The sequence below is a fragment of the Nipponia nippon genome, unplaced genomic scaffold (genome assembly GCF_047370975.1).
Source record: "Nipponia nippon isolate SJK-2023a ecotype South Korea unplaced genomic scaffold, ASM4737097v1 scaffold_32, whole genome shotgun sequence".
In the NCBI taxonomy this organism is placed as follows: domain Eukaryota; kingdom Metazoa; phylum Chordata; class Aves; order Pelecaniformes; family Threskiornithidae; genus Nipponia; species Nipponia nippon.
This window is the reverse complement of record NW_028262350.1, coordinates 896369-924330: the sequence shown is the minus strand read 5'-3', so window position 1 is coordinate 924330 and position 27962 is coordinate 896369. Positions and strand designations below refer to the sequence as shown.

At 39.8% G+C, this 27962-nt stretch overlaps 1 protein-coding gene across 12 annotated transcripts; it reads right to left on the bottom strand.

Moving 5' to 3' along the window:
* BRCA1 (BRCA1 DNA repair associated) lies at nt 1-27881 on the bottom strand. 12 transcript variants are annotated; one of them, XR_015707562.1, is made up of 24 exons: nt 27505-27869; nt 27069-27168; nt 24971-25024; nt 24559-24639; nt 23961-24049; nt 23153-23298; nt 22375-22483; nt 21372-21417; nt 20767-20909; nt 16890-20264; nt 16133-16218; nt 14325-14499; nt 11849-11981; nt 11504-11664; nt 10159-10484; nt 9405-9492; nt 7795-7872; nt 7269-7309; nt 5850-5933; nt 5379-5433; nt 4129-4202; nt 3546-3606; nt 2310-2468; nt 1-27 (listed from the first exon to the last, which is right to left on the bottom strand). XR_015707562.1 is itself a non-coding variant. In XM_087770511.1 (24 exons), the coding sequence occupies exons 3-24, from the start codon at nt 27146-27148 to the stop codon at nt 2365-2367; spliced, it is 5589 nt and encodes a 1862-aa protein (XP_087626637.1). In that variant the 5' UTR covers nt 27149-27168; nt 27505-27571; nt 27858-27881; the 3' UTR covers nt 1493-2364. The 12 variants fall into 12 exon arrangements, 8 of the variants coding, with proteins under 8 accessions (XP_087626637.1, XP_087626636.1, XP_087626634.1 ...); XR_015707561.1 differs by lacking the exon at nt 1-27 and adding an exon at nt 1493-1806; XM_087770511.1 differs by lacking the exon at nt 1-27 and having other exon boundaries at nt 1493-2468; nt 27505-27571; nt 27858-27881.
* Nucleotides 27882-27962: the final 81 nt, after the last annotated feature.

The following is a 27962-nucleotide window of genomic DNA, read 5'->3' as shown; positions in this document are numbered from 1 at the left end:
CTGGTGCAGCCGCCTCAAGAAAAGCTCCTGTTAAGTCACAAAGCAGAGCAGTTTTAATTACAAATGTAGGACTTACCTGATGGCAAAGCCTCGGGCAAGCCCAGGGAGCACCAGCCTTCCGAACGGCATTCAAGGCGGATGCTGGTCAGTTTGGAGGCAGCCCTTTAGCGAGGTCTCCAGTTCTTTGTTTGATTCTGCTACTCCTTGCCCTCAGGTAATTGCTGTAAAAGGCACAGCGCGGCCTGGCCTTGCCTCAGCACTGCCTTCTGTCCCGGGAGGTGCCAGAAAGCAAGCTGCTCTCGCACATCAGCAGAGAGGGAGGACATGCAGCTGGATCCTCGGGTACAGAACAGCATTTCCAACCCACACCTGGCTGTGAAGCTCCAGGTGCTGGTGCTTCATTACTGAAGATGGAGTCAGACCAGAGGAGTCAATACAGACCCCATGACAGAGGCCACATCGCTCCCCCTTAAACTCTTACTTCTCTGGAAGCATATCCCTCCTTTATCCAGTATCTGCTTATTCAAACCATTTCACTTCATTCAAATCTTAAATGAGAGGCAGATTACTACAAAAGTTCATGGATTATACTGACTCGGTTAGAAAGGGTTTCCACAGACCTAGCCTAGCCACCTCCACGGCCGAAGGGCAATGTCCCAGGTGCCGATCCTACAGACGATTACCCAGCTGGAGCCAGCCCCCGACCTGCGAGGAAGGGCCTCCCTTGTGCCAAGATCTGCGGGACAGTTTCAGTGGCAGATGCAAAACAGCGTTGCTTGGCCTTCTACTGGCACCTAACAGGCAGCGCTCAGTTGTCCCCCCAGCTCTCTTTTGAAATGTAGATGATAAAAAGCACCCCCCAGCGTGGGCTCTGGAGACAAGAGGGGCACCAGCCTGAAGGGGAGGTGGTGCTGAGCAGCCCCGATAGCTACAAGAGGTGCTCACATCCAAGGAAACAGCAACCTATGTCAAATGCTTCCAGCGCTGCCCCTACCAGCAGCAACACCTTGCTACGCTACGTTTGCCTCCACTTGGCAACTGCAGGACACTTGATAACACATTTGCTCTTCAGGTTGACAGAAATTACAATTCAAATTCTGATTTACATTTTTGACCTCCTCCAGCAAGTCTCCGCTCCCCTCCCCCATTCGGGAGGCTGGACGTCAGGTATTTTTTCATATATGCCTCCGTGCAGAGACTGAGTGACTGATTCACATAAGAAGAGCTAAGCAATTAAGTACAATACTTGACAAAATAATTCTATTTCCTTTAAGCATTCCAGTATTTATAAACATACTTTCTATAACTTTCCAAGACAACCTGGCAGCATCCGAGCACCAAACTATTCTCTGAACTTCGCTACAATTTCCCTTTTTTTTTTTTTTAAACAACAACTTTATGAAAACCACTTCCCTTTCTGCTCTGAAAGTACAAAATTATTTCTGAAGTTGAATTGCTTGGCAACAGAAAGAAGCAACATATTTTCTTCCATAAAAAGCAATTTATTTTCTTTGCAGTCTCATTTTGCAGGCAGGGACTATTGGAAGCAGATTCTTACAGGGCTTATTACAGGAGACGGGGGTACTAAAGTGCATCTGTTTATCAGCTCTCCACAGGTGCCACACACACTTCGCAGAAGGAAGACCAGCACAACGCTGGCATAGGCTCACAGGTTTAAGGGTTGATGTGCATTGAGAATCAAGTGCTGGCTTTTCAGGGGCTGTACTTGCGGATGATTTTCCCGGTTAGGACGAGCTGGCACTCGCACATACAACAGGAGAGCTCTTCATATCGTTTTCAACACAACTGTAATCCATGGCCCAAGATTAACCAGGCTGATGCATTAGCAATCACAAAACAATACTCCGTTGTATTGGCATACGCCCTTATTCAGGGGTATGTATGTATGCAAAATGAAAACATGGAGGTCACTCGGGAGTGCAAGTATGTTTTAATTCAAGACCTGAGCCCAGTATTACTCTTGTAAATTAGTGTCTCCAAAACATCCTCAAGTACATAAACAGGAACTGGCTGCAGTGCTAAATAATACATCACTATTTCTCTGAGGAGACCATCTTCTGAATTTTCTAACTTCAAAAATTTGTTTTACATTAATTTTAAAGGACTAATTTGAAATTAGAAAGGTTAATTTTTAAAGAACAGTGGGTAATTCCATCTTTATATGGCAATGGTGCTTAAGTAACTTTATTGTTTATAAAAACGTAACTATTTTACTCTGAACAAGAACACTCCATGCACATCATCTCTGCATAAGTGACTTAAAAATTCTCAGTCCTTAAAATAGTTACCAAAGTATCAGCACTGATGAGAATTTCTGAGCAATGGAAAAGCTGCAGATCACCCTTAGGAGAGAAGGTAAGCACTGAACTCCTGGCACTGGTAGCAAGCAACACTGTCTAATACCCACTCTCGAGTCACCATGGCAACGTTGTTCTTTTGCTGGATTGCTGTAAGACAGACGGAAACGATAAAACCATTACCAATGAGTCAAAGCAAGCCTAAGGTGAGCTTACTGATGCCTTTCAGATTAAGCTATTTGCTTTGCCTTTGGCATTTTAAAGGCCTTGATAAAAACAAGAGTCTAAAACCAGTGATGTGGCACTACTACTCCTTTTAACAAGGCAGGTAATACTGCCGCTCCAAAAAGAATAGCTGCGTGGCAAACGGTCAGGCAGGAAGTTTTGAACACCACAGAATAAACGCTAAAAGCAAAGAGTGCAGTCCTTTTTATCTGTTAATTTAGGACCTCGGTGACAGAGCCTCAGTTCCTGTCTGCTCAGGCATACTGAGTATGTGACAAGCAATGAGTCTCATTAAGAGAGAAGCAACAGAAAATTACTGAAGTGCTCCCAGACTGTTCTTCGCTGTTTCAGGATCTTTTCCTTTATTTTCTCATTTTCCCAGTGCCACGGAAACAGCTGTTGTTTTTACATCATCCTCCTGCTCCATTTTTTTGTTGAACTCCACTGTAGCCTAAGTAGCTCCCATTCATCCCCTAACTCCCACTATCTCATTTAGAAGTTAGTCACTTGCACTTTCAAAGTCTCATGGTTTCTCTGGAGCATTTTTATTAAGGAGAAGGAAAAAAAAAAAAAAAAGAAAAAAGGCAAAGCAATGTCTAGCTACAAAGCGTTAACTGATATACTTTCCCGACCAAGAGAATCTTGTTCCATCTGAGGCTTTCTCCTAGATCTTACTAGTCCTCCAAGGGCATGCTTCCCCACCTTTTAGAAACTACCTCCAGTCAGAAAAGTTTCTGTAAAGTTGGTGATATGGAGGCCAACTGAGCCAAGGACAGGATTTGTCTGCCAGACTACCTTTTAAGACCGTTGGTGATTCTTGAGGGAACATACCTTGTCCTTTCAGACTTTTTCCCCCCAAGACATACCTCCATCTCCAGATGCAGTAGGATTTTACTTTGATTACTCTACAAACCTCTCTGATATTTAACTATTAAAAGGACTGAGGTGATAAAGACATTCAATGTGTACCATAAAACAGTCCATGACAGTGTGTCGTTTTACCTCTACAATCCATGTTTTCCACCCATGCGTCTGGCTGCACAACTACGACAGCAGTAGAATTCTAGGATTTCAAGATGAGAAAACAAAAGCTATTGTTATCTATCTGTCATTAAATCACGCTCACACCTATCTGCAGAGAGCGATAACTGGGCTAACTCTGCTTCAGCGTATCACTTCAGAGGACTTTAAGAAGTGGTAATAGAGAAAAATATTCCTTGCTAAGATTTTTCTCTGCTTTCTCTCCAGGAATGCTGTGACTAAGTTAAGGCACTAAAGGCTTTTTGCACTGGGAAGTGAGGCTCAGTGCCGATCTCAAGAGATATTAGCTATCCGGCCTACATAGAGCACTCTGATCAGCTTTCCACTGCAAGTTAGCCTGCCTCCTAATACCGAGCGGCCAGAGCCTGGAAGACAAGAACTGCTGCCACGCAGTTTGGCACCATTATCGTGCACAGTTCTCTACCACACCGGTGTGCGGCAGCCTTTGACAAGCCCACCAAGGCCATGCAATCTTTCAACCTGTTGTGTATTACAGAATTATAGACCGCTCACTATGTGAAGTGTAACATTCATTAACACTTACTGTTTTGTGCGTGAACAGATGAAGCTGCTTCACTACAGAGGCACCACAAAGCTCCACCATCCATTCCAGATGTTCTGAAGAGATCAGATAAACAGCCTATTGCTTCAATGTTTTATACCATGTTGAAACTGATACTATCGCCTAAGCCCCGTGTTTGTTCCGAGGTATAAACTATCGTGATTTGAAAGAAATGTAAGCCTTGGTAGAGAATAAGTCCTTTCACTTTCTAGCCTGCTGAGGAAGACCAACTCACCCTCTAGTCAGGACTAAAAAACCCTGAAAAAGCAAAACATCACATGCCCAAAACTTAAAGAGAAAGTCACTAACAATTTATTTCCTCTTATCATAAGGATGTAAGACATGAAATTAAAAATCAGAAGTTAGAACTGTGATTATCTCTCATTAACAAAAGTAGCCAAAGTATTTAATTTCCATCAATTTGTTGAATTGATAGTGAAGATGATAAATAAGTCTCTCAAGTATAAGAGCCATAATTGATGATCACTGCAGCAGGTGAAAGCACTGCATCCTCTGTAGTAATTATTGTAAATGTCAAGAGATGTGAAGATATTTCACCCAGGCAAAAATAAAATTATATTGGACAAATCGGAAAGTACCTGCTAAATAAGCCACAAAAATGGGAAGAGAGGTACAAATATTTTAAGTAAAAAAATTCTAGCTTAAATTTTCAAAACATCTACAATACTTTATTCAACTTTAAACTAACAAAAAAGCTGTCCTGCCCAGCTTTTTCTTTGTATATAAACTCCTGGCTTTCTTGTGTTTCACTTTTAACATCTGCTGCTAGAGAGAGAAGATTACACCCAGGATGTGTCAACTGCTAGAAAAACAATACTTATGGACTGTTTACTAAGAAGAAAAAATGCTCAAATACACATGTTCAATAGCATCTAAACCAATTACCAGACAGCATGATATTAATGCCTTCACTGCTAGAGAATCAGAGAGAAGCTAGATAAAGGCCTGTTTTGCAACACAGGAAAATTGCCAGAGTGTTTCTCTGAGGACATCCAAATAGAAGAGAAGACCATTTCCATTCTATCTGGAGATAGAACTGGATAAAGTTCTTTACCTACACTATACCTCATGTGGGTGTTTTGAAAGTTTCAGAGCAAAAGAGGTGCAAGGGTATCCAAGAAGAGGTCAAAGGTAACACTCTGGTAAACGCATACAATCCCCCTCCAAATATTTATGTTAAGAGTTCATTTTATTTGATGAAAATGACACACCTGTAGTCATATCAGTGAATGGTCCATAGCAACAGATCTCAAAGTCTTTAAAGATCTGAAAAACAAGGAACATGTTAATAGAGTACATACGGTACCTTTAAAGTACAATACTTAATATGCTGGTTTCAGTGCGCTTCTAGGATTCAAGCTATCGCTGTTTCACAAAGTATATCTGAAGCTCTTTGTAACCTACAAAACAAAAGAATATCATCAAAACCCCCCAACCCTGTGCTATCCTATACCGACGTTATAAAAAGACAGCATTCACTCTAAGCATAGTGAGTCACCTGAGCCTATCTGCACTGCTGCTGACAGAGCTCACCTTCCATGTATACAAATGCTGACTTTGTACAAGTCTGTGTACATGGAACAGCAGAGAAAGTGGAATAAGTTCCAGCTATTCAGCTAGCATAGCCACGTATCTGAAACAGTCACAGCAGGACAGGATTTTCCACCTTGATGTGCTCATACCTTTTCAGTCAGAGACTGTCTAGCCCTCTTAGGACCTTGGTGGTTTCTCCCATTGATTACATCTCCTCTAACTTCAAAGTTCTCCTGGAACAGAACGTAAACAAGCGACCAGAAATTAGAGACTGAGAACACTTTCCTGGTCAGAGTTCTGGATCAGAACAGGAAGAAGCTTCAGACTTCAGAACTGGAAACCTTACAATTAAGTGTGTGCAGAAAATGAATTAAAAGGCTTTTCAAGAAAAATGATGCAGAGCAGTAATGAAACTCCTGCAGCATCAGACAATTTTTAAAGAAAGAAATTATAGTCAAACTGTACAGTAGCCTAACAAACTGTGTAAAATTCCAAGACTATAATTAACTTATCAGTAAAGTCTCATTTTATAGAAATTAATTATCAGTACATAACCTCTAGATCTTCAACATCTATTTTATTTCAAGCCGTTCACTTAGTATATAGATTAATAACAAACCCAGTGCCGCATTTGGTAATTTCAGGCCTACATCTGACTCAAACTCCCATTTCCCCAAGACTTTGTTGAAAGGTCTCAAACATCCATGCAGTCTAACCTGCTGTAAGAGTATGGAGAGCGGCTGCGTGTTTTCAGTTTACTTGAAAAAAAAAATTTTTGTTTTCATTATAATTGGAGGCTCTTCTCCTTGCTTAAAGCAATGTATGAGTGCATGGCAACGTTAACAGCTGTCCCATATTCTAGCATTCCCAGTCAATTCTGTAGCAACTTCCCCCTTTCACCTCAAGCACAGGAGGGCCTTTAATACCCTTTCCTAGGGCCTTTTTGGGACCAAGTTTTCTTCTTCACCTTTGGCTTGACAAAAGAGCACATGGATTTCATACCAGAAAGTGAGCATTTCTGCTTACTAGATATATGAAATCCATACTGTGTCACATTTTCCAAAAACCTGTACTAGAGCATGAACATCCAAATACTACCCAGGAATACAAAAATCCACCTAAATAAGGGTCATATCAAATAAGCTGTTTCTCCTAGTAAAGGTAGTAAACGCTGGAACGAGTTTTCAGTAGCTGGCTATCTTAAAGTTTAAAAACAAACCAAAACAAAACTATGTATATAGCTACATTCCAACATTATTTCCTTAAGCAGACAACAGATCTTTTCCTCTATGCTATAATCCATCAATATCGGTAGGAACACTTATAAAAAATATGCCTATAACCTGTTCCAAAAAATAATAGGGACCCAATATGTCCTGCATAACAATGAACACATATAGCTTAAGTCTGGCTTTCGGTCCCAGCATTTGGTAAAACCAGAATCCCAGTCTTCAGAGCCAAGTTTCCATATATTAAGTGTTTAGACAATATCTGAGGCTACTAGTAGGTCTATCAATGTAACAGCATTGCTTACACATTTGACGTTTCACTCAAGATAAAAGACCTACCTCATCCAGTATCCTTCCTTCTTTAAAGGACTGAATTATCCCTGAATAAAAAGATCAGAACAGGACAAGTCATTTTATCCAGCAAAACTGTTCTTCCACTGCCAATACTCTGACTTCATTGCTATATTAAATGGGAGGTATTTGTACAAAGGGAAACTGAATACTGTATGATACCTGAAAGAACTTAAAGAATTTTTTTTACCTTTTATAAATAATACTAATTTTGCAGTAAGTGATGCCATGCATCTCAAAGATTTAAATTAAGAGAGAGGAAAGGCTTTTGTCAGAGTAGGGAGCAATCCAATGTGGGTATTCGAAAGCGGGAAAAGTATTCAGAAGAGAAAAAAGCCTGATGTTGCCGTTTGTTTGGGTTTTTATTTATTTAAAAGTATTTAGAAGAAACTCTGCAAAACATCAGATGCCAAGACACAGAGATCCTTTTTTTTTTTTCCCAGTGGAACAAGTGAAGAGTACATTTGTGGCAGAAGGGCAGAGACCGTTTAGCTCCAAAAGAAGTTGTACTTACACTGATAACTAACTACCCATTTTCTTCCTGCAATACCCAGAAAGTACTTCAGGGTCCGTTCACACACCAGCTCCTTATCTGCAGAGCAAACAAGAATAAGATCTTTCAGTTTCGCCATTAGTGAGAAAAAAAAGGCTCAGGTTATTTGTACCTAAAAGCAAGTTTTTTTGTTTGTTTGTTTTTTTGCTAAGTGCAGCAGCAAAATATCAAGACCATCTATAGAACGGTTCCAAAATTCTAGTGTCCTGATCCTACTAAACTGAAGGAAATGAGCAGAAACTAATCACATGTACAACTTCTGAACCCTTTTTTATTCATTTAGTAAAGATAAGAGGCAAGAAAAAGCATGAATACTGGTCAAGTCACAGGACACTAACAGTAGGATTCAGTTCCTAACGTTGGCATAAACTTTTAGATGACGAGCCACTTAAGATCATCTCCCACTCTACCAGAACAGGCACAACTTCAGAAGGCAGTTTATCCTATCTATATTTGTACGAAGACAGAACAATCTACCTCTCCCAAAACATATGGTCATGGTGCCTACGGTACACTTTCTGAAGAAAAAGGCAAAAACTGAATCCATAGATTTGGAGTAACAGGATTTTCTGTCTCCTTTTCTATGCTGGCTTTCAAAGGCAAGAAAGGCTATGTGATAGACTGTATCCAAATACGAGCCAGCCAGAATTGCTTCTATGAAGCAAAATGCAAGCACAGTATATAGCATACCCACACCCAGATTTGCCTCAAAATATTTTGCTTTTAAAGAAAACGTTGATTAAAAGCTAGTGGTAGGTTCAGTAGGGAGCGTAAATATAACCTATGCCTAGTCACAGCAATATAGTAACTTAATGTCACTGAGGAACGTTACGCTTTCCCGAAGTCAATATAATGCTATCTGTTTCAGAACACATTTGTGAAATTTGAAACTGTAGTACTGTACTGAAGTTTCTATAAAGTTCCTTCAAGCTTTTAATAATGGGATTCTTGAGCTCTATCAAAGAGCAAAACCTAATTTAAATACCTTAACTAAGCACGCAAATAATAGTTACAAGGAAATGGTAGTGCTGCTTTGTTCCCATGGAAGCACACCTTCACTATGAACTCCCACCAGTTACACACACAGTTAAGACCCACTTCCAGTTTGCTATTAAAGGTAAGTTTCTTTCCAAAATGTAGACTGAAACAGCATTTATAATCCCTGCAAGGAATTAGGAAACCAAAACAGCATCTTATTTCTAGAATGTTTGTATCCCATTTCTTTAGGAACTGTCTCGCTTTCTTTGTGGTTGGTTCTGAGCTACTTCGTGTTAATGTGCTGTAAACACCTGAAAATTGTGACCAAGCAGTTGGAGGAAAAAAATCAAGTAACATTAACTTCAAACCACACAAGGAAACAAAACATACCCTCCTCCCTCTGATTCTGTGAAACAGAATAAGAAAGATCCCCAAGTTTAAACAAAAAAAATGGTAGCAAAGAAAACAATGAATAAGTTCTTCCTCAAACTTATTCAAATTTATTGCTGAACTGTCTGCTTGTTGGTTAGCCTAGAGTTAAAATTCTATATGCTGTGTGAATATAGGATTTGTTCACAGAGCTCCCGACAAACCTGTTTTCATGATGACATGGGTTGTTCCTTCAGTAATGTGATTAGATAAAGTGCTCTGAGTTTTTCTTGCAAACTTCTGGACCACCAACTGAAAAGTAGTTAAGAAAATTAACAGCTAGCAAAAAACAGACTAAAAACCCCAACAATTCTAGTTTATAGGAGTATAACATAGTAAGGTAGTTACTTTAAAGTAATGGTTTTATTTGTGTTGGCACACAGAATGTACATTTCCTTAAAAGCCAATAATTTTGGCACCATTCAACAGGCTAAAGTAAAGAGCAGCTCTCAGTCAGTAGTTTATAAACCAAAAGCTATATCCTCCTGGAAATGGATTATACAAACAGGTTTATTAGCAATTCAGAATAAATTACAGAAATCATCACTATGGATCAGAATTTGGGTAAAGCAGCAGCATCTGAGATCATTAAGGGAACGAACCAACAGGCCCCCTCCCCTCCAAGCCCCAAGGCTTTCTAGAAATAAAGTCCTCTTGCTTTGGAATAAAGCGGTTTTCCCCGAGACAGCAGGCAGTCATTTAAAAAGTTCAAACTTCACTAAGCTTCACAGTGCCATTTATAGGCAGCATTCTTCATATTTTTAGGAGTGGAAAAGTTTGACATGAGTGGCTGTATTACTGATCTGCAATTCCTGTACAATTAGTTTCCACTATACTTAGATCTCTCTATGTTGAGGACTGTAGTGGTAATCAGGAAGGATTAACAAGTTATCTCTAAAACTTCTGAAATATACTTACATGTTCACTTCGATTCAGACCTGATACCACAATTGACATTTGTTTTCTGTTAGTCACAACTGGACTTGTAGCATTTTCTTTCCCAGCTGCATTGTGCAGAACAGGTACAGGAAAACACACACTTGTCTTCAATGTACATTCTTGAGCACAGCTTTTATTAGCATTCTGAGCTACAACAGAACTATTTGTTGCTTCTGCAGTTCGAGGGTTAAGCAGCCTTACGGAGGAGGAAGAGCTATTTGGACTCCTGGTCACATTTCCAGAGAGATTTGATAAGACAGATGCACTGTTTAGCCTGGTCCCAGACTTCTGCTCATCTCTGTTTTCTGGAGGAAAAGAGAAATTACTCCTTGCAACAATTTCATCCTTCCTGTAGTCATGGTGGAAGGCTGTTGCTCTACCTTCTAAGTTAAATGCTGCAGTCACTTCCTCTCCTTATTTGTTTATTACTTCACCTTTGCCTCTATCATGACTTTTTCCTGATCTATAGCTGGGACACTAGAACACCTGTGAAACTTTTAGTAGCATATCTGTCAAGAAGTACCAATTTATATGTGAGACAGATAACTCCCATAACTGTCAAAATGTTGTCCAGGCCCATCCTGATGGGCAGCTATACAGCTGGGCTACCAAACAAAACCAAACAACGAGTAACAGCTTTTCAAATCAACCAGGAATATATAACTTAAAATCCTTGATTTACAATAAAAAGTTATATCTTATTGGCATGTAAAACGATGAAAAAAGCAGTGTTGTAGTTTAAGCTGGCAGGCAGCTAAACACCACACAGCCATTCACTCACTCTCCCCTGGTGGGATGGGGGAGAGAATTGGAAAAAAGGTAGAACTCATGGGTTGAGACAAAGACAATTTAATAGGACAGAAAAGGAAGGGAAAATAATAATAATAATAATAGAATATACAAAACAAGTGATGCACAATGCAGTTGCTCACCACCTGCTGACCGATGCCCAGCCAGTTCCCGAGCAGCAGCCACGTCTCCCTCCCACCCCCAGTTTTTTGCTCAGCATGACGTCCCAGGGTATGGCATAGCCCTTGGGCCAGTCTGGGTCAGCCGTCCTGGCTGTGCCCCCTCCCAGCTTCTTGCGCACCTCCAGCCTCCCCGCTGGCAGGGAGTAGGAGAAGCTGAAAAGGCCTTGACTGGTGTAAGCACTGCTTAGCAACAACTAACACATCAGTGTGGTATCAACGTTATTCTCATCCTAAATCCAAACTACAGCACTATACCAGCTGCTAGGAAGAAAATTAACTCTATCCCAGCCAAAAGCAGGACAAGCAGGAAAAAAGCAGAAATCAAAATGTCTTGGATCCCTCTTAAATGTTACCTGCTTCCAGCTGACACTGGCTATATTCTTGCACTGCTTCCTGCACAGGTTTCGTCTTTTCAGAAGGAGCTTTGTTCTTCAGAAGACTGTCACACTGAGGGCCTTTCTCCAAATCTGTTCTCCAACAGGATTTAGAAGATGCTAGCAACAATTCTGGAGACCTTGAGAGGAGGAAATTGGTTTTAATACCTTTTTTTACTCTAAGTATCAGAACTATGTAGCAACAGCTAAGCTATTGTAATTGCTCAAAAGCTGAGAGGTATTTATGTCAAGATTTTTCTTTTTTTTTTTTAATATAAGATTAGAGGTAAAAATAACCAAACGAGAACAAAACAAAACATTTACCTTTCTTTTTCTACCTCCTTGATTTTAGTGTTGAGAGAAGCACTTGGCATAACATGGAAATCATTGGCTGAAAATCCCTTTGAACTGCTGCATTTACGATTTTCAAAATTTCCTTCTGAGGTTGATGCTACCCCTTTAAAAAAAAAATTCTTAAACAAGCAAAATAAAAGCAACTGCTCTTAATCGTTTCTTCAGGTAAGTCAAGCATTCTCTAAAATCTCAATCCAGATACACTTTAGAGGCAAGTGTCCCAAACCAGAAATCTACACAAAATACTAAGCCATTTGAAGCACAGCTAACAACTACATTTTATTTCACATATTAAATCATCTACAAAACTAAGATGTCAGGTCAGTATTAGGTGGAAAAAGTAGGATATAAAATGGGCCGAAGGCAAATTTACGCTATTTAGTGTGGTTTGTTTATGAATCTCCTCACCGTTACCATATCTCTGTTCACAAGCAGTGAATGGTTTGTTTATCAAACCATCAATAACTCTAATCAGGTTAAGTTTTTACAAGTCAGAAATCCATATTCTAGCATAACAATGTAAACATGCATTGCATTAATGAAATTAAATAAGTAGTTTTCCCATCTGAAGGAAACTAACCATTGGTTTGCTGACTTAATCTTATAGAATCATAGAATTGTTTAGGTTGGAAAAGACCTTTAAGATCATCAAGTCCAACCGTTAACCCAGCACTGCCAAGCCCACCACTAAACCAAGTCCCTCAGCACCACATCTCCCCGGCCTTTAAATCCCTCCACGGATGGGGACTCAACCCCTTCCCTGGGCAGCCTGGGCCAGGGCCTGACAGCCCTTTCAGTGAAGAAATTTTTCCTAATACCCAACCTAAACCTCTCCTGGGAAAACTTGAGGCTGTTTCCTCTTGTCCTATAGCTTGTTACTGGGGAGAAGAGACCGACCCCCACCTTGCTACAATCTCCTTTCAGGTAGTTGTAAAAAGTGATGATCTTCAAGCCGTCTATTTATCGTTATCTTACAAATTTGGCCTACTGGGCTTAGAAATGTCACATTTCAAAGTCTTCTCTATGAAATAATATTCTCAAACTGCAGTAAGGTTGAATGCCATGCAGTTCAACAAGCTTTGTTAACTAAGCATGAATTGTAACCAGGCTCTTGGTGTTAAATATACTATTAATGTTTTAACAGCTTAAGCACTCTGACAACAAAAAGTAACTTGCTAACACACAAGCAGAAGACCCATTGGTATAGCTGCACCATATTGGCTGACAATTTAACATTTTTTGTATTTTAAGGTACAGGTTAATCTAACGGTCTCATACCTCACACCATTATTCTCCTGAAGGAACAACCTACAGGTTGTTCTGTGATATTTGACTAGCACCCACAGCAGTGATGAAAGCCTTTGAATTTAGATAGAAAAGACTCCACAGTGAAAACCATACACAGTAAAGGCATAAGACACTAAATAACTTGGAATTCCAGGATGTTAAGTTATTCTAGCTGCCCTCAGAAAATAAAGATAACTCACCAAAGTAAGACCACAGAATTAGAAGTAAATTTTAGCAGCAAGTAGGATAATAAAGCACTGGTGCAATTTATTTAAGGGTTCAATAAGCATTACACCTTTGGAAATCTTGAAATCAGCATTGGGTGCCTTTCTAGAACACTGAGAAGTTCAACAGTGAACATCTGGACTTACTGTAGGCTTTGCTCAGAGTGCTCTATGCTCTGTTGCAGACTGGTTGTCAGAACAGTAATCTCAGTATCTGTCTTGCCTTAACAAAGAAAAACCTTAAATAAAGCCCTCCCGCTATTACTTACATAGTTGGGAGCAACTCACTTTATCCTCAATATACAATAAGCCTTTGGCAATTAGCAAAGTATTCTTCACCATTTCTTCACTGCTTTGCGTGCTTTCCAGCTGGGAACTCTGCGGTCATGGCCTCTTCAGGGGACTTACACACCGCTATAGGTATTCTCCTCCTCTTTGCCCATCAGCAGCCTGACCTGTACTGTATTACTTTTGACAGCCGATACATACCTAACCTAATTTCTGTCTTGTTCCTTGACATGCTAAAGCACAATCTCTACCACAGCAATAGAGGCCAAGTCCTTTCGGGTGTTCAGCCACTCTCCCAGTCCCTTACCCATTCCAGTAAAAAGAAAACAAGAGTACAACTAGAACTGCCAGAACAGCAACATGGATTAGTACTGCCAAGCCACAAGGCCTGCTCATGCCATTTATACAATTACCCCACGTAATCTCACACAGATCTGTAACAGGAGCTTTTTAGACTGAGTGTAGTAAATATAAATATAAATTTTATAAATAAACCATGTTTCACTGAACAGCTGAATTTAGGTAAAATTCTGCTAACGCATAAATTTTAAATTAACACTATAATTTGTGGTAGAGGGAAAAGAGAACTAGTAGTAGTCACACAACTGTGTGTAAGAAAGCTGGGAAAGGTTTTCATTGCTGTTTACCTCTTTCTTGTCTCATTTGTTCCATTCCAAGTGTTCCTTCGCTACCGGAATGTGGCAGTTCCCTATCGATAGGGAAAAATTCACAGTCCTGACTTCCATGCTGCTTTAGCACTGCTTCAAGTACAGCCATTTCTTGCTGAAGTTTTTTTAGGTTATTTTGCATAGCATCCTTCTGCTGCAAAGGATACACAATTGTACCAACGTTAGCAAACTCCGTTTTAAACAGCAAGATTAATTTCTTTAACAAACACTTGAAAATTAGAAACAGCAAAATTACTCCGAGTTAGTTTCTACCATGTGTTCAAAAGGTGACTGTGGTGCTTTTACTCTAACAAATAATGCACACATGCTACCCCAAAAGCAAAAACACACCCCAGAACCCAACCGCACACTCAAATTATTTCAGTTATACAGCTCACCAGAGTTTAATCAGTCAGGAAAAAGAAAAAAAAAAAAAAAAGAACTTCCGCACAGATTTCTTTAAAAGTCATTTTGCCCCAACTGCATTAGTTTGCATTAGCCACTTACATTTTAATCATGAACATCAAGTATTGAGCCTCTGCACTTTCCACCATTAAAGAAAGCCCCAAAGATTGTTTAAAAGGAACAAAATATTTCATCCTACTCTTCCCTATCTTCCCTCTAAAAAATTACAATAGCCATTATTAAAAACATGCCGTATCCCTCCACATAAGAAGAGCTCAGGGCTTCAATGGATCCTTTTGAAAACCTAAAAACCTTCACCATACAGGATAAAGCAGTTCCACAGCACTGAACGCTGCATTTGTAGCTCTAGCACTGGCACCATGTGGAGCTTCCTTGTTACTGAATCAATCAAAAACCCACAACCAAGCAGAAAACCCCCACCACACAACAAACCAAAAACATCCCCACCAACCCACACTGCCACTATTCCACACAACCCTGGCATAGCCTAGAATCTCTATCAATGAAGCTACATCAGGGAGCAATGTCCTGCCAGCTGACCACATTTGGCACTGATGCAGTAAACAGAAGAACCACTCATAAAGCACAAAAACATTCAATCTTCTTTGACACACATTAAAACCCATAGGGCTGTTAATGCTGAAGAGAGAGATTTGGCATAAGACCTACCTTGAAGTTAGTGAGGACAAAAAAAACCCCAACCAAACAAAAAAAACAACAAAAAAGCACCAACCTAAACAAACCAAAAAACCCACCAGACCAAACAAAACCCCAGAACGAAAACACACAACAAAAAACCCCAAACCCTCAAGCCAATCACCCAATACATAAAGTCAGGCCATTAAGCAGTAATCAGCAAATTAATAGCAGAGAAAACAGTGTGCTGGACACACCTTGCATTGGACACTGCCTGTTGGGTCTTATATCTATAATATTCTAATATAGAATGATTTGATTTAATCTTTACCCTTAGAAGGCAAGTCTCCCTGCTTCTAAATATCATAATGTAGCAAATCCAATCCTTATCACCAATCATGATAAATTCCTATCCATGAAGCTTTTAAATACAGGAAGCTGAGGTTTCCAGCATTGGTCAAGCGTGGAGATCCATTAACTAGCATCTCCCACAATTAAGCACGTCCATTAGAATGTAACGTTACCATGGAAGGCAAAGTTGGACAAATAACGGCACAGAAGCAGTTCTACAGTTCTTCATTAATTATGCTCTTGGAAGTAACCTGGCGACACGAAGAACTAGGAGGAAAGCAGTTTCCCACTACACGGCCTTCACAGCTTTCAGGTACTTGCTTATGTCCTAGAATGCAAACTACTTTTAGAATTCAGTGCATGAACTCACTGACCTGTGTGGTAAGGATTTCACCCTGAGAGAACGGTCCACATGAATCTTCTACATAACTTGTTTCACTGTCATACCCAGATGCTTCACCTTGAAGAAGGCAGAAGAAAATCAGAGTTAGTTAAAGGAAAAAACCAAAACAAACATTATCCATAATCTCTCACCACACAGACCTTTTAGCCAACTGTTAAGTCTAATGATAAAGCGACAAGTTTTGAAAACACTGAAGTTACAAGCACAGATCTAGTTTAAGTGAACATTTCGAAGAATACCATGTCACACATATGACAAAGTAAATAGAACTCAAAGTGTTTCAATAGTGAGGAGAGAGTCCTAAATATTTAGGAAAGCCACAAAAAGGTCAAAATAAGCACTACAGAATTCTACAGCCAATTTCAACAAACATTTCATCTGGTGAAACAGCTTAACTAGGCTTCATGAAATTTTGCTGATAGATGCAAGTATCACATTGCAGTAAGAAAGCTAGCATTTCACTCAAAAATTAATTCTGATCAGACAGACTCAGTCCAGCCTCCAGTGCCCCGTCTATTCATTTTTGCTCTGAACAAACAATACTGAGAGAACTTAATTTTCAGGAAATAAACGACTGCGGGTTTTTTTGTTTGATTGTTTAGGGCTGATACATTCCTTTAAAAGAGCAAGCACCACGTAAATACAGAACCAAGTTCCCACACAAACACCAAAAACATAGGTGCAATGACATTACAAACACAGCTGCAGAGAAAAATCTTGGTTTGTACCTAGGTTTGCTCCCATGTTTGGGTCTTCTTGGCATTCATCTTTGAAGTTAGTTTTGCTTCTCTTCAGCCCTTCATTACAACTTTGAAAAGTTTCTTTCCTCTCATTCACATTGCTCACTTGTTTGGATGGATGAGCTTGTATTAAAGGTTTCTTCAGCTCTTGTGCTCCATCAGGTGATTCTTCAGACACGTTGGACTGGGAAGAAAATAAGTTGACAGAGCATTCGGAGTCCTGGCTTGGTGAAACACACTCGTTACTTAGGGCAGCCTCGCGCATTTTCTGCCTATTATTGTCATCATGAGCTCCATTGTGAGGCAACGTGATGGGGCTTTGTGAAGCCTCTACCACAGATGTCACTTGCTTATTGATCTGGAAAGGGGTGCTTACTGATTTGCCAAATATTAATGCCTGAAAACATGGTAAATCTTCATCCTCGCTAGATTCTTCATCTGAAGACTGCAGTTTCTGCGCTTTTCTTCGAGATCTTTGAATACCTTGAGATCCTGGCTGAGAACTAACATTTCTATTGTGTACTACTTTTGCCAGGGCATTGTCGCTTCCTTTTACAAACACAGCAGATCTCTCTTTCCTATCAGTTTCAGAAAAGCTGGTGTTCTCTTCAATATCATCATCCAAGCACAGCAAGCCATCAGGGCTTTCAGACAAACCTGCAAAATCAGTATTCCCTTTAAGAGGTTCTTCTGGAGCCTCTGTAACTAAACACTCGGGCATCCCTGTGCTAGCAGTTTGGGTTGCTTGTTCTTCATTCCCCTTTACTTGTTTTCTTTCTCTTTTGCTACTTTTTTTCCCAGTGACTGCACAGCTGAATTCAGCAGGCCTTTGCTGACAAGTCACAGGGCAAATCGTTGATCTGGACTGAAAATGTAGTACTGGTCCTTTGCCGTCAACAACTTGGGCCTTTCCTGCTTGATTGCTGTCTGCACTGAAGCATATTTCACCAACTGTGTTTAAATCAGCTCTTTTGAAAATGTGCTCTTCTGCATTACTCTGATCGCTTTGGCTTCCCTTATTTTTGATTGGATTCTGTCTCAGCTCGCTTTCTATCCCTATGTCGGTTGTCACTGCCTTTTCATTTCCCTGCTCTCCTTTTTGTGGTCCATTTTTGTCTTCAGTCCTAGCAGTACCCGCTCTTACTGGTGTCAGATTCCCTTGATTTGCAGCCTGTGAAACATCTTGATGTTCCCCTGTGTGCATACATTCAGCGTTGCCGACAAAGCAAGTCACAGGACTAACACAAGCAGATTCAGAGGTCTTAAGCTTCTCTTTCTCACAAACCCTACTCGAGCTTTCAGCAGTTGTTTTCTCTCCTTGCAAGTTTTCTGTTTTTAAATATTTGCTATGCTTATTTTCTACCTGATCAGCACATGATACCTTTAAAGGTTCAGAAGCAGCATCTTCTACTGCGCACGCCTTTGTGGGAGTAGGATAAAGGCTAAACGATAGGCGTTTTGAATGCCTAAATATATTTCGCAGATACTGTGTGTCTAACTCACTGTCTTCAGCTTCCTTGGTCAATTCCGAAACATTTTTAGCCACGGGCAGCTTTTCAGTTCTGAAGTTCCCCGGAACATTCTGTGTATCATGTCCACTGTCCTGGAGGAAAGTAGTACATGATTCAGTGATCTCTTCAGTTGGGTGGGAAGCAGTTTGCACAACAGTCATTGAAGGAGACTGTAGGAGGAAAGGGCTACCTTGTATTTCCCCTTCTTGAGAACCTGCATCAGGTGCAAAGGAACTACAATTTGAATGCTGACATGAAGATGCAGGATTGAAGAGACTTTTTCCAGTTTCTGCAGCATCAGATGAATTCTTTACACTAATCTGTATTTCATTTGCTTCCAGATCACCACCCTTCAGATTAGCGAGTGGCTTGTAACTCATACCCTGAGGCTCACACAGGTCTTCGCATTCAGTCGTGTGAACTAACACATTCCTTTGGTCTCCAAAGAAACACCCTTCCTGATCACTGTCATACTTTCTTGCTCCCTTAATTACTACTCCTTTTCCCGTCTCTTTTGTAATTTCTTCAGAAATTAACTGAAGCCTCCTGCTGCGCCTGACTTGTCTGTGCTCGGAATCAACTTTCCTTGGTTCTTCACTGCTTGGATAGCTATCAATCTGTGGCTCAGCTGGATCGGGAGAAACAGAGTTTCTATCCACTACCAACTGTAGAGCACACATGGCTCTAGTAGAACGCCTGCATCTTTTTGCTGCAGAACTCCTTTTAGTGCTTTTCTGATCACGGTTACTCAGTTCTAGCTCCCCATCACAGTGCTTGCCAGTCACCTTTTCAGTAGCTTTTTTCCATATGGATCCTCCTCCTTCCTCATGTTCTGCTAGTGTATTGTCCTCTCTATTCTTGGAGAGGAGACTCTCATTAACAGCAGAACTTTCATCACATCTTTTCTTTTTGGCATCTCCAGGGCACCAGTTAACACTTTGAGGACACCCACCTGCCTCTTTTGTATCTTTTTTCTTGATGAAATCCTCAGGTTGCAGGACACGGGCAGTCTTCCTTTTTCGTTTTAGTCCGTCTTTACTGGAATTATTCAAGCACTTCTCATCAGTAGCCACACCTTCCTTTTTTGTAGTAGGTAAAATCTCTCTCAAGATAATAGCAGGATTTGACTTCCTCTCTCTCCTGTATGTTTTCCCAAATATTTTGTCTTTGATGCTATCTGTTTGTTTTGACCATGTCTTGTTTCCTTCAGCCACTGCAATTTCCATGGAATCTATCATAGGGTCAGTCTTTTCTGAAATACAGGAATCTTTATCTGATAAACATGTGTCTCCTTCACCTGAAACATCAGTTGCTCCAGCAGAATCATCCTGGGAAGAATTGGAAGACAGAATCTCATTGCTTTTTGAAAACCATTCATTGACTTTCTGAATGCTTCGCTTCAGTCTCTTCCTAGAGACTTGAGTCAGGGTAGCAGAGTGAAGTGCCTCTGGCTGAAGCGGTTTCTCCAGAGGAAGTTCTTTTTCATTGAAAGAATCGTTCTCAGTTTCATACATTTCCACAGCTTCCACACTTTGTACAACAATATCTATTTCCTTGCTTTTATCCAGCCTGCTCTCTGAGCTATCTTTTAAGTCAAACTCTTTGCTTTTACTATTGCACCAAGTTTGCTCTGCATCCATTTCTTCTGTGTTCTTAGAGAAAGATGTGTCCCCATTCCTTGAAGGACTGGCATTACCTATTCTGTCACACTGCTCTGTGAGTAGGTCTGCAGCAAGAACAGTTAAAGGAGAACTCTGGTATTCAGTCGTATGCGCTTGACCAGGTTTGGCATATTCAGTGATGCTCCGAGTGCTTTTCTTGCTCAAGCCTTCCTTCGAGAAATCACTTTCACCTGAAGATTTATAGGTATTATAAATTATTAAGCCCTGTTTTACATGCACAAGAACAATGACAAGCTTAATGGCTGCTTTTTGTTAAAACAGCTGTTCTTATTTCCCCCTCAAAACAGAACATTACACTTCACAAATCTCCCTCCAGAGAAAGGGAGAAAGATCAAATTACATACAACATGTTCATCCAACTTCTTACATGAATTGCCAGACAGCGCTCTCAACTTGTATTATAAGGGATAATACCGCTTACACAGAATTGAATAAGTTTTGCACTTTGATCAAGTTACTTTTTCCCCTTCTGCTCCTGTGCACAGAATATCCACATTTTAAGTATCTAGTCTACAGGTATAGTCTTGTATTACAGTCACGAGCTGTAGCCACCAACAAAACTACAACGTACAAGACTGCAAGTATATATATTTAATCATGTGAAAACAAAATGTTAACTTGTGGTCTTTCTTTCAAGCTTAATCATTTTTGTCACCAAAACAACAAACACACCTACAACATTTGGTAGAATTATTTCTTTAGCACCCAGCTTGTCAGGCTGTGTATTGCAAGAATATTCATTCCCCTTCTCAGCACTCTTAAGTTCTTCTAGCTTTTCTTGAGATGAAGTCTGAAGCACTTCTTTGTCTTCTAACCTGTTGGGAAGGGAAATCTACTTTTATTAAATCAGAGAAAACCACAAAAGACAAAAGATGACACCTGATTTTCCCTTTTTGCTCTCTGAAAGAGTTTTTGGAGAAGTCAAGCTTCATGACTGACACTCGCCACAACTAAATCCCTTCAGTTTCAGGCCATTTCTTTAAAAGATCCCCTCCCACATTCCTGAATGTAACATTTACTTTCTAAAGCACAGCACATGCTTTTCTCTTGAAGATCTGATGTCTGCGTAAGCAACAAAACATTTAGAAAAGAGCTTTAAAGCATATTATATGACAAAGTGATGGAAGTCAGCTATCCATTCTACCCTGATGCCCTCGAAGTTGAAAATCCCTTGTCAGCTTGAAGAATTCTATCAGTCCTATGCTAAGAAACTAAAACATAGGAATGAGAATACTCAACTACAGTCTTTAGAAAATTCCTTAATCACCTTTACTTACCCAGTACTGCTTGCCTGTTTAAAAAGCTCTTCAGATGAATCAGAGCCTAAAAACAAATCAGCTGTTACTTCGGTTGAAATGATTCAGAGAAGGATGCCTTGCCAGGTTCAGTGTTTATTATCACAGAAGCGTGCATGCTTAGCTCTTTCTAGAGGTAGATGCTTTCAATTTTTATCAGATGAAATCAAGTTCAATTGTGCAGTATTTTACTTAATTATAATGATTTCTGTGTATTAATATCTACATTGCTCCAGCATAAAATTCTGTTTAAATACAGTGCCTGGTTAACAGAGAGCTACTGAGAGTTAATTAGCTAAGAGTTAGTTTCTAATTTCTAAATTTACACATGAAACAGCAGCTAGTATTTAGAATTTTGAACTGGAAGTCAGAGCAATATATTCAAATATTTGTCTCAGATCCTTTGATTGATCTTGGCAGAAACAATAAGGAAAAAAAAGAGAGGTAATGAACACTATCCCATAAAAGGAGCAATTCTTTCCTTGAAGGAACGTGGAGAAAATAAACTATGCACAGCATCTATCTTGTTTCTTGCAGCAGTCAGCACTAGATAAAAAGGAAGTTTGGAAAAGCTAGGATAGACAGAAATGAAATATTCTTTTCTCAATTAGATTTCATTCTTATCTCTGGTTATTAAGTAGAGCCTCAAGCACTGGTGACAAGGCTTAATATTCTTTAGAAAACAGTAGTTATCATTAGTTATAACAACTGTAACTTTTTTCACATCTGTAAGCAACTTTCCTTCTTTGGATCTTGTACACTGAGCCTTAAAGGTTTACTACAGCAACGTTATTTCCTACAATATAATAAGTTATGTAAAAACCCCTTTGATTTACCAACTTTGAATTGTCCATCATTCGTCCCTTTGTTCTCATTTTGGGTGTTAAGGAGAAATTAGTGTTTATAAAGACTTGGAGCTTCATCACCTTTCATTACTCTGCATTGTACATAAGCTCAACTAGAGGGGATCTACAACAGATCTTACCAAACTCTATATAAATCCCTTTTTCAGAGTCACGTTTCTGGGTTTTGTTTCTTAGGGGACACCTTTTGACCCTGGTATCTGTAAGCTGTGTATCCACATTAGCTTCCTGCTGACAGGAGAATAAAGAGGAACAGTTATTTATAACAGTAGGCTATTTCCAAAAAATAAGTAGTAATTAGTTAAACTACAGCAGGGGGGGCTGATACATATGGACTAAGTAATTAAATTGGCAGCCTCTATACAAAAATACAGTACATTTAATTAATCACACTGATATCCGTAGTGGAATGTGCTAATAGAAACAGTTATCATGCATTTAACAGCTCACATCATTAACAGTTTTATCTTACTTAACATTCTATTCGGCATCAAGCAGATGAGAAAAGAAACAACATACCATGAACAAACTCACACACACAGCAATCATCCCAAGTTGGGTATTCATGGTCTTAGCAGTGAAAAAATAAAAAGCCTACCAGTAGTTGGACAGCCTCATTAAACAAGCAGTACGAAAAAGCTTTCAACCCTAGTTTCAGTAACAGAATATATTATGGCAATATTATCTTTAAGTTCAGGTCATTTTATGCAAACAACTTTTTAAAGTAGGTTACAAAGACAAAAATATTTAGAAGTCCTTCTCTGCAATAATATTCAAGTCAAACAGCGATCTGAAAGCAACCCCAAATCTCCTGTTCCATTCATTGAGGTATATGCATGTATACACATTCCAAATAAAACACTAAACAATCCATAAAAATAAATTGGAGGGAAAAAATACCAAGGTGCAGTTTCCTTGTCCATTTTCTTTAGCACTTTTTTTCCTGTTTCTGAAGCCCTTACTTTGGATGACAGAACTTTCTTTACACGGGAACTCAGCAGCAGTGGCTTCTGTGGATGTTTTATGAAAGTGATGACTGCTTAAAACTGAAAAATGTCAATAGGAAAAAAAAGCAAAAATATTTTCTTACACTGAGCACGACCACAGGTATTATATATTAATAAAATAGCCTTGCATAGACCCTATGCAACTAGCACATATACAGCTAAAATACAATTATCAAAGAAAAAACCCTGATTGAATAATTAGTCTGATTGTTCTTTGAGTACTTTTCAAGTATTAAGTAAAATCTTGATCTTGCCAACTAATTTTCCCAACCAATTTTGCTTATATGGATAATCTAGCAAGAACAGGATCTAACACTAGTGATTTTAGAATGACTGAACAAGTTGAAAAGAATTTGAAAAGAAAGTCTAGTTTTTATAGCACAATATACTAAGAAAAAAACCCAAACCAAAACCCACAAACCACCACCTGCCCCCAACAACATCCTGTTTCCCAAAATATAAACAAGCACGCGTCTGACTTGTCAATATCCTTTACAAGGCACCGAGTAGCAGGAAGGATAAATTTGGCTCCCAAAGGGACATATCTGAATGGGACAAGTTAACATACACTGTTATAGCACTTGCTACTGCAGGCTCTAAGGCTGTCTACGGTAAATGAGATACCCTGCAAATAATTACGCTACAACTGTCAAAATCTTATTTAAAAAAAGAAGCGGGGGGTGTACGTTCACAACACTTACACTTTACTCCAGTGTCAAGCTCAAATGCATGGATAGTTTCCAACAACCCTTCAATTAGTTGCTTAAATCTGGAATTTTCTTTCAGACTTCTGAAACAGCATCACCACATGAGTTGTTTTAAGACAAATGTATGGGTAAACTATTAATAATTCTCCTAGGATTTAGGCTGAACAAAAATAGGAGTAAAACTGCAAAGTGGTAGATGAGACAATGAGAAATTGTTGCCAAGGAATAACAATGCAATTCCCCAAAACGACCATTACTACAGGAATTAAAATTATCACAAAGTGAAAATTTCATATTTTTCCTCACGTAGGTTTAGCACAGAGAGACTAGGTGTAACGACTGAAGAATAATACAGTCTATTCTTGATAGCACAAACATTTGCCAAGAATGGTGTCTTCACTTGTGATCACTTGAAAAAAGTTTATATTGAGGTAAGGCACTAAAGAGTTACTCCTTTAGAAACTGGCAGTTTACTTAATAAACACCTTTTCTTGGTTATTTGTCTTCTGCTAAGACGTTTTTAAGACAATGGTTAACTTTTCCCTAGAGTTCAAACTTCTCATCCTCAAGGCCACTTGCAAGGATGCATTACCTCTTGGTAACTTCTGTCTTGCACAGAGGACACTGTACCACACCTGTTTTCTTTTTGCTGAGGAGTTTGAACATGCAGAACCTAGGAAAAAAGAATAATCACGATTGTAACAAAAGGGAGGATCTTATTTTCTTTAAAACTGAGCCTAGGCATGCCCGACTTAGCAGAAATCCTTCATTATGAAGTTGAATGCCTGTATTCTTGTTCTGGTGTTATAATGAATTAATCAATCCCCTTTGACACTTCTGTGAAACTGCAGCTATTTCTTACTCAGAATTGATTTTTCCCCTAAAATACCGACACATTCAGTTATCAAAACACAGCATACATCGTTAGCACTAAAGAAAAGAAGTATACATGGAGAATAAGAACAGATTGACTAAGCATTGCAATTACAAGTTTTCAAACCTACCTGCAGAATATGTGATCACATTTTGTTGAAACTGGCTCTTTTACCACATCCAAGCTACAAAAAGAAAAATGAAGGAAAACAATGCAGAAGTTACATATAAAATAGGAGCAACAAAAGATTCAGAAATACAGTCACTTTTCTGATCTTAAAAAAATATTTTGGTGGGGAAGAGAAGTAGGACACATTTGACAATTTTTCATTTGAGAACCAGGTACAGTAACAAGTACTGTCCTTATGTGGCATACACATCTCTACTAGCTCTTCACAATCTTTGTCTGCCTCTGGGAAAAAGACAGCATTTTCTGGAAGTGCCAGTTCTGCAGGGCAGGAAACTTGGCATTGGAACACTAACGTCTTCTTTTTCAACACGGACCTCCCATGACAAGAGTAAAGGACAGCGCGGTTCTGTTGGGTTCAGAAGCCCACCGGACTCTTACTACGTTTGTATAACCCAAATGCCCAGACATGTCAACACAAATAAATACTTAAGTTATTCCTTCCCCCCACCCACGGTTTTCTCTTCTAAACCCATTCCTGTCTAGCACAGTGTGAAAATTAACATTTAACTTGATACTAGGGCTTTCAGAAAAGCTCTAACCAATTCAGTTGTTCAACTCACCTTAAAATATAAACTACCTTGAACACATACTAAAAGCAAACAAACAAAAAATAAGAAAGGTTTCATAGACTGCGTATGTACCTAAGGAAGCCTCTCTGTGATTGTGTTCTGTCTACAACCCAGTAGTATGTAAAAAAGTTTATATAATCATTCCAATTAAACTGCCACAACAACATAACTTAGACGAAAACAGCCAAAACAAATATAACACTATTATTGCAGAACAGTCAAACTTGTGCCTATAGCAAAATACACACCAAGAGCCAAAAGCAGCCTCAGCATTACTTTTGCATGCATTATTCATTCCCCAATCTCATTTATTCATATTTTCGGATGTTTTAATATTTTAAGTTGCCATAATAGAAAAGAAAGATTATACCTTTATGCCTTAATGTCACATATGGAGATAAAGCAAGACAGGCCCAATCTCACCATATTCACAGCCTTCTGCCCAGTTAATAATTACCAACAAAATAAAATCCTGGTTTTGAACCACCATTCTCAACCTGTCTTGCTATTTAAGCTAAACAGTACACACTTCCATGATCTTTAGTGCACAAATACAAAAAAGTAGACATTGAAAATTTCCATTTCATGTTGAAGTCAGCTTCCTCCTATGAATCAGCAGTACCAGACTGTGTAAAATCACTTTCTGAGCTGTTTCATCATTCCATCAAATTCCACATGCAATAAACAACAGCAGATGCAGGAAATAATTTCTGTTCTAGCTCTTGTAGCATTGTTTAAGTCAACAAATAACCAAGCCAACCACCCAATGGCGATACCTCAGAGAAAAGCATGCTGCCTCTTCAGAAAAGTTTGGATGCAAGTTTTTTCTGCGTAGTGCTACAGACATTCTATGCTTTCTGCTCTGTGCCTTTGTTATAGGTGTTATTACCAACACAGAAATTATTTTGGTTTTCCAATGGCAGTAAAGTAAAATCTTTCCAAATGGCTTTAAGATGTAAGGATTTAAAAACATTTGTCACCGTAAATGAAAAAAAAACTTCAGCAGTTTGGTTCAATGGAAGCAAGAGTCTTTCAAAAGCTTATCAGACATTCTAGGGACCTAGGGTTTAACTAGAACCTATGCTATTTCAGCATTTGTTTGCATTAAAGAACTGCAGACTTCACTTAACTTTTAGAGACAAAGGACAAAGATCCAGGCTGTTTTACAAATAATACTGTAATCCAATCAGTCACAATTTTTTCTTAACTGGATAGAGGACTGACACACGTAGGTTGTAATAGAAAAGCAAAGTTCACTGGAACATAAGAGCAAAATACAGGTTCTGTCTCGCACTTTCTTACTGGAGCCTTACAAAATGTCAATATACTTAACCTTAAAATACAATTCTTTTTGCTTTCTGATAACCCATAGAACTGACAGAATTTAAAAAAGAAAGGAAAAGAGAGAAAGAAAACCAAAAGACTCATTAGCTATACTAATGCAGAGTTCACGTTATCCTCCTGGCATACCATATTGGGCACTCCAAGTTCTTCTGCATAGCTGAAAGCACATTTTGTACATCTCCAATAGCAATCACTGAGAAGTCCATCCTTCACATCCAAAAATATTCTACAGAAAAAAAAAAGCAGTAATCAGCTTTGGTTTTGATCTGTTGCACCCCATAACCCTGTTTTCTCCTGTGTGGCTTTTCTGTAACGTGCTGGACAGTATCAAACACCTAGCTGCTATTTCTCGAGAGAGGCTTTACAGCATTGGCAGAAGTCTTATTCAGAATATTTAGAGTTAAAACCTGTCAAGTGTCTCGTAGTCAAAGGGGCAAACCAAAAGGGTTTACAGAAGTAGCATTCAGCAGAAACTCAGCCAGGGCACACACAAGCACAACAGCGAAAGAGAAGGAGCTTTCTAGGTGGAAAAGGATGTAAAGGAGACAGCAGGCATGCTTACACAAAGGATCCTGGGAACCGCCTACGCCACCCAGCACAGGTAACGCTCCACAGCGATATCGCAAATTCTGAAAAGAGAAACCGCTTGGCCTTACGCGGCGGCAGCCCGGGACGGGCCCCGCAGCGCGGCCTATCAGCAGGCCGAAGCGAACGCGCTCGCCGCGCTCCAGCCGCCCAGCCCCGCCGCCACAGGGAGAGGTGGTCGCCGCCGGGACGGGCCCGCCGGGATGGGGACGAGGCACAGGCGAGTGGCGGAGCCGCGGCCGCCCGGCCCGAGCCGCTCACCCGCCCTCAGGAGCCGCCCTGCGGCGTCGCATTTCGCGCCCTTTACCACCGCCCCGTGACGCGACGCACCTAAACAGCCAATGCTACGGCCCGGCCACAGCACGTGGGCCGCGAAGCGGCTTCTTATTAGCTCCTTCCCGTCACGTGACACAAACGCCCCTCCCACGGCAGGGC

What these genes read in the sequence shown, in the direction of transcription:
- BRCA1 (XM_087770511.1), bottom strand. Translation starts at nt 27,148, where the DNA reads ATGGACTTCTCAGTGATTGCTATTGGAGATGTACAAAATGTGCTTTCA. An exon ending in AAGACAGAAGTTACCAAGAG is followed by an intron (nt 24,050 to 24,558) that starts GTAATGCATCCT and finishes ATGCTGTTTCAG; the next exon opens with AAGTCTGAAAGAAAATTCCA. An exon ending in GGAAAACATGGATTGTAGAG is followed by an intron (nt 2,469 to 3,545) that starts GTAAAACGACAC and finishes TCTGTCTTACAG; the next exon opens with CAATCCAGCAAAAGAACAAC.